General features: G+C 47.1%; 1 protein-coding gene across 1 annotated transcript; it reads right to left on the bottom strand.

Annotated features, from left to right (window-relative positions):
- Positions 1 to 249: 249 nt before the first annotated feature.
- On the bottom strand, positions 250 to 6,106 carry LOC135369740 (uncharacterized). Its single transcript, XM_064603258.1, has 7 exons — positions 5,860 to 6,106; positions 4,948 to 5,044; positions 4,760 to 4,872; positions 4,010 to 4,075; positions 1,811 to 1,849; positions 1,511 to 1,561; positions 250 to 327 (listed from the first exon to the last, which is right to left on the bottom strand). Exons 1-7 carry the CDS (start codon positions 5,917 to 5,919, stop codon positions 250 to 252), a joined length of 504 nt encoding a protein of 167 aa, XP_064459328.1. The 5' UTR covers positions 5,920 to 6,106.
- Positions 6,107 to 6,847: the final 741 nt, after the last annotated feature.

The following is a 6,847-nucleotide window of genomic DNA, read 5'->3' as shown; positions in this document are numbered from 1 at the left end:
TTCATATAACCTTAATTGTCTCAGCCTCACCTAATCCCTATTATGTCAGCTCGCATCAACTCGGGATCAGTGCGACAGCAAGCGATGGTCCGACCCGATCGCGCAGAAGCCGGCGTGAGAACCCCCACAGCTGAACCGAGGATGAGTGGTGCATGGAGCGTCCTGCGTTTTGAGTCTAAAGCGCTGGTTCAGCAGACTTTGAATGCAAATAGGATGCTCCGAACGTGTTCAATGAACCAGGAAGTTTATTTAACCAGAAATTTTATGCGCGTATGAGAGTACGTATCGCGCAACTTCTACAGACTTGAGCTTAGGCTTGACGCACAACTGCAAAGAGACACACGGTACACATAATCAATTATTCCATGTAGTCACGCTACTACAGGACAAAGAAAAGCGTTAATGGCCCTTGAATAAGGTAGTATAGGAAGGTAAGTAAAGCTAAGGTGAGTATAGCTACCGATGTATCAACTATCAGGGGAGCGATCGACGTGCCGTCACTAATTCCCTGTGGCACCTCCATGATGTTCGAACTCAACCGAGGGCACCAGGTCGTCCTCGAGGAACGTTAAAGGAGCAAGGGAGTTACATTTTGAATTGCTCATAAACCTGCTTCACTCATCAAACAGGGTATCAGGTCCCACAACGCGCAATATTTTTTGCTGCACGGTGTATCAATGCGAAGCCGCGAGCGGTGCAGCGTCACGTAGGTGTCCCGGCCCGATCTCCTGGTGTGACGTAATCAGGTTCTCGTGACGTAGCATCACCGTAGCGAGCATGCGCCGGGTGTGGTTTTCCACTGTGAATTCGTCCGCTGGGGACCCGACGCGACGCTACACTCTTAGAAATGAACTTCACCGCATAGCACGCTCGTAGCCACATTTATGCTGTTCATAATTGTCACAAAAAAGGCGTACGCCTCCCGTTTTCAACAAATCAGAACTGCAGATAACGATATCATTCGAGATGATGGTTGGCTAGGAGCGTGCTATGCGGTGAAGTTCATTTTTAAGAGTGTACTTGCGGCGGACTCTCTACGACATAGTGACGTCAGCATCGCTCATTCACTTATGGGACTTCTCAAGATGCGGAGAGGTTTTCAGAGGCCGCGCGCTATAAAGTGAATCTAGTATGTTACAGGTCACTACAATGTTCTTGCGCAAGAGCTCATGTTACTTGATGTACAATAAGACGCAGCAGAAAACGACGTGCTCACTTCATAGCTCATTTAAACACGGTGCGCTGTGTTTTGTGCACATTAAAAAGGCGTATCCAGCTGATGATCATAATTGTCTTGGGACGCAAAATGGACAAATGACCAAAACCAGTCCGGAGCAGGACAGACAAGCTCGCGCCGTTCGTGCGGTCTCCCCACTGTTTCCCGCTTCTGTCGTCCCCATAAAGCGCCATCTAGTGAAGACTGAGATAACCCTCTCCGGCGCCTCAAGGTCACGCGCATGCGCATAAGCCGTTGTGAAAAAAGGTCCATTGGGATGTAACTTCTATTTACCGTTGCTCTTCCCAAGATGTCGATGTCCTTCTCTTCGAAATTGAGCTTGCGCTGCAATAGGTTTCGCAGTTTTTACTCCATACTCTGTGGAGCCCTGCCAGAATGGCAGCGAAACGGAAAACGCAGCATGCAAGATGGGTATAGAAAGGGAGAAAAGTGCAATGCTTTACACGCATATCCATAAGAGTGCAGCAGCTTCGCGCTGAAGTGTGCACCAGCCAGCTACTTATTTGGAATTCATCGCTCCTTCTCGACTTTCCCCTATCTGGCTTCATCTGACTGGTAGTGTGCTATACTTACCAGCTTGTCTGGAAAAGGAAGGTAGACGCAATCGAATATCTGTTTAGCAAGAGAGAGAGAGAGAAAAGAGAAAGCGTGGGTTTATGCTCCAGGATACCCTTGCATGCCGGTATTGCTTTCCAAGAGTTATTAGTAGACCATTGATAACGTGGCCTGGGATGTACCGTATCTACCGCAGCCAATCAACGGATTCTAAATTCTAAGTCGTGCACGCCATAAGCGTAGACTACGTGCCCCCTCCCCCCTCCTCCCCCCCCCCCTTCACCCCGCGGCAATCCGCCGTTTCAGAAAGAGCTGGCGCCACCGCGCGGCTAACTGGCGAAATAGAGTGGTTGTCAAGCATGGCGTGAACCGTGAACTAAAACCATGTGCGTGCTGCCCCCGTTTGTCATAAAGGATTAATTAGACATAATCTGTAGTTCAAGGAGCGTCCGGGAAGCAACGTCGTACCTGGGGGGTACTTATCTGTCATCACAGGCTGGAACTGGAACAAGGTTATTACCGGTGTCCCGTGCCCGAGCAGCAAGCAAATACTAGACTACTACTGATGTGGGTTCGTTTACACGGAAACCGAAGCAAGCCAAAATTCTCCCCTTTGTTGTACTTCGCTCTGCAACTGCTGAACAAACATGCTACTACCATCTTTATCAAAAAGTCTTCCGTCTATAGGTTCACGAAATGGTGCCTCTTACCGCAAAAATGTTCGACCCGATACCGTGTGCATACGTGATGGCAGACGACGAATGTCAACCAAAGCGTTTCGCCAAAGTCTCGATAGGATACGCCACCGTCTTGCGCATGCTCCGTTAACATTTTATGAAATGGCGGATTACATGAATCTGGCTCGGTACTAGTATTGAAACACCCTATAGCCGTTCCCCGCTCCACTAGCGCCCGTCCAATGGAAACATAGCTTTACTCAACTGTGGCAAATGTTGTGCCCAGAGTTGGCTAACGAAAACGAGAAACGGTAATTACCGAAATTCAGCAGGAAACGAAAATGGAAACGGAAACAAAATTGTTTTAGTTTCCACTACCAGAAACCGAAACCGAAACGAAATTCAAGAGTGGTAACGTTAACGGAAACCAAATTCGCAGGACGTTTCCCTCAAGCGTTTTCGCGTTAATATGGACATTATATATATCCGCACTATTCTTCCAGTCATCATTCATTCATTCATTCATTCGTTTATTTTCGGGACTTTCTTTCGTGTTGAGCCCACTGCGCAGCAAGATGGACGCGAAAGTTTTGGATGACGTGTTATTTTCGCGCACGAGAGGCATCTACTTGCGGTGTATAAGATTCGTGACAAACTTTGCATTGTTTGTGTTTGGCGTGGCTGTCCTTTTGCATCCATTATGTACCTAGAATATCTGACACGAAAAAGCCAAAACGAGACAGTACGAGTTCCGGATGAGAAACTGAAACCAGTACCGAAATTACCTCGGAAACGGAAACGAAATTCTTAAAAGGAAACAGAAACAGCTACCGAAAATCGTAGGAAACGAAAAGCCGAGTTTTTCAGTTACTGGAAACGGAACCGGAAACAATAATATTTTCGGTAACCAACCCTGGTTGTGCCTCTGTCATCCCTTTATCAAGACTTTGTCCCTTTACTTTACCACACAGGGAGGGAAAGCAATAATTCCCTAGTAACACAAAATGTTGCCGGAACATTGCTGCAATGTTGCCCCCAAACGTTGTCAAAACGTGGCTAATGTCCTTTTGAAGCCACATCCTAGTAACGTTACATGCGAACATTCCTCCGACATTGCCACAATGTTTAAGTTAGCTTTGCAACGTTGCTGCAATGATACTGCCACGTAAGGACAACATGTTTTTAACGTTGTTCCAACATTGCTGCAATGTTCCTGGCAGCAATATTCGGTAAACGTTTTAGTGTGACGTTGTGACGACATGATGACATGTGACGAAAAATGTTGACCAACATTCGCAACGTTGCAGCAACGTTGTGGCAACAATATGTGTTACTATAGGGTATGCTTTCTTTTTTTTTTTTAACTGCCAATGGCGTGCGAAGTATGCTGTAGACTGCTGAGGCGGCGGCCATCTTCGATAGGAAGCGCTGCAACCGCACATCGCGGATACAAGATATACAAGATTCAAAGCTGGAGCATGCATGACATATGGCGATTAAACTGTACCACTCTCTGGTGACTAAACTTAAATAAGCTTACCTTCTGGATATCATCTCCGAATTGCTGCCAGCAGTGTTGAAGGCTTTCGCAAGTCATTCTGATAAGCTGGGCAGGTAAAATAGCGGATTGCGATAACACAGAAGGAAGCCGCACGAAGACCCACAATTTGCTCGGTGCCGAGGATATATACAGGTATGCACATGGGCGTCCAATGTGTACCATGCTCAATGTGTACCAAGAATGTGTGTCAGTTTGACTTAATGAAACCCATTCGTTGCAGATTACAAATTTTCTATACTTCGATGTCATCGCTAAGAATATTTCACGGAACTTTAAATTCCCGGAAAAAAATTACGATGGTGAAATTCGGGAAAATTGCCGTTCACTCTAAGAAAAAAGGGTGTGAAAATGTGGTAACTTCCATAGTTACCTCCTAGATCAACATAGCGTCTGATAAAGGGTGTAAAAGGGTGGTAAAAGCAATTATCCTACATCCAAATTGCTACAAAAAGGCGTACGCCCCCCTCGCTCACCGAATCAGAAGTGGTAACTCTATCATTCGGTGCAGAGAGTGAGGTAGCAAGTAGAACTTGGCAACCTTTTAGGCACAACATATGGGACGGATATTACCCCCTGAAAGGTATAACTGCTCCACCCTTTTTTCTGAGAGTGTTCTTACAGTACAACCGCAACACAGAAATCTACCAGGAAACACCGAAAATAAGAAAAAATGTAAATCTATAATGCCGCTGTTTTTGTCACGGAGTTCCAATGCTCGTTGTTCCTTACCATGGTTATGTTGTCAGCGTTGGGCTTGAACGAGATGTTTTCCATGATGATCGGAATACATTTTTTGAACAGGTAGTTGACCACTCTTCCTAACTCAGTCGCCACAGCGAACTCTGTTGGAACGTGTTGAACCCTCTACTTGGTTATTTTACACAGGCAAAACGCGTACCCGTACCCATACAGCATACCCATTCTCTTGTCCACTTGACAGAACTCCTGGATTGAATGTACACTGCGGAGCACCAAAAGGGCGAGGAGAATTCTGCTCGACTGCATTGTCTTCCGCTACATATATTGAAAAGTGAGTTATGAGAAAGAAGGCAAGAGTTAGTCGAATATGCACTACGGACACGAATTAAAATATATTGCGAAGTCTAAGAGAAGGAAAGAAAAAGCTCTCATCTGCGCTTCCGAATGCGCTAAAAAAAATTATTTCGACTTCCGTTTCATTGTCCGACCTATAGCTCCCGACGCCTGCTGTCCGGCGCCCTCTCTGGCGAAAGCACCCGGGGCGGCCGCCCCTCTCACCCGCATAGCAATGGCTCTGGGCGTACGACTTTTTGTGGCAGTTTAGACCCAAGTTAACTACCACAACGCAAAGGCGATCATTTTACCATTTGGCGCAATATACAGTGAACCCTCGTTATTACGACCATGGTCGTTCCCGAAAATTGTGATCATAACGCGGAATTGTCATATTAACGGGGGGAATTTGCGGAGGTTTCACTGCGTTGTTCCCCATGGGTATGGTCGTAAAGCGCGTAGGTCAGATTATCGGGGGTCATATTAACGAGGGTCCACTGTAGTGTTGGGGCGGATCAAGACCCTCTTTTTTTTTGGGGGGGGGGGGGGTTCTTTGTCGAAGCGCGTAACTGCGGAGGGGAGAGATGGAAGCTAATGTTTAACCTCATGTTTCTTGGGGAGGGGCGATCGCCCAACCGCCCCCCCCCTTCTCTCTCTCTCCCTCTCCCCACTGAATCCGCACCTGGAAGGAGCGTGCTATGCGGTGAAGTTCTGTACTTATATAGTGTAATTCATATAGTTCTCTTTACGACACTGCAAGCACCAAGAGCCTCTCATAGGTGAATGAAATCACGTACCTGCACGCCGGTGAAAGAAGTCTTTACGGTTGTAGTTGGACTCGTGAAGACTCCATACATATACTTTCTCGTGGGATATCAATGCCGAATGATGGATGAAGATCGACAGCTGTCACCTGCTGTGCCAAGTTCCTTTTTACGAATACACTAAACTTCTGTGCAAACAGACTTTGCAGGTTGACTGTCATCCACGAAGGAGGCACCTCAAATCGCGACCTCGAAATGCACATATATTCTGCATCTGAGCTCAAATGGTGTATATGTTTTGTGCTACTTACCAAACCGGGCCTGTTCTCTCCCCCTGTCTTTCACAGGATCGAGTCTTTCTCCCAAAGCAGACCGCGTTCGTCTCTAAGCAATATACTAAACTCCGGCGCATATGAATGGTTTGTCTGCGTACATCTGGTTATTACGATACTTTCCATCGACCAGGCCACTTCCCAGCACCTCCAAGACACCCCTAATGCCCCTCGTCCCAAAGATCTTGCAACACCTCCCAAAATACCTGCCAGAAAGGGGGGGGGGGAAGCCAGCAAAGCAGCATGTATTGGCATCGCAGCGGAAGACCAGCCACACAGACTGGTTCCTTCTAACGTTTCACACGGACTAGACTAAGACTACGTAGATGCCAACTCTAGAGCAATATGATTAGATTAACATGTGTGCTGGACGCCACCATGCAACGATCGAAGACTCGCAGAAGGTTACGTACGTGACAACGGCACAATCTACATAGCCACTTAAAAGTGAAGCAGCAGATATAGATTGCACACACCCCTACTCCTATGGAGCACCAGGGCCGGCGAGAGGGGGGCAACCTGGGACGGCGCCCCGGGGCCAGGGCCTCTTTAGGGGCCCGCAGGGCCCAAGATTCGTCGTAATCATATAAAGTAAAAATACTTTATATGATTCGACATGATATGATATGACAGAAATATGTTATCGAGACGTGTGGAAGGAGCCCGGGTATTACCCATCCCCTGGGCCC

Source organism: Ornithodoros turicata, chromosome 10 (assembly GCF_037126465.1).
Source record: "Ornithodoros turicata isolate Travis chromosome 10, ASM3712646v1, whole genome shotgun sequence".
Lineage (NCBI taxonomy): Eukaryota > Metazoa > Arthropoda > Arachnida > Ixodida > Argasidae > Ornithodoros > Ornithodoros turicata.
Note: the sequence above shows the minus strand (reverse complement) of the source record. Positions and strands in the feature narration are given on the sequence as shown.

Bases quoted from the DNA above. Each gene is read 5' to 3' on its own strand.
- LOC135369740 (XM_064603258.1), bottom strand. From the start codon at position 5,919: ATGTATGGAGTCTTCACGAGTCCAACTACAACCGTAAAGACTTCTTTC. The intron at 5,045-5,859 runs GTACGTGATTTC...CAATATATGTAG, and splicing joins CTTCTTTCACCGGCGTGCAG to CGGAAGACAATGCAGTCGAG. The intron at 4,076-4,759 runs GTAAGGAACAAC...TTACCTGCCCAG, and splicing joins ACGCTGACAACATAACCATG to CTTATCAGAATGACTTGCGA.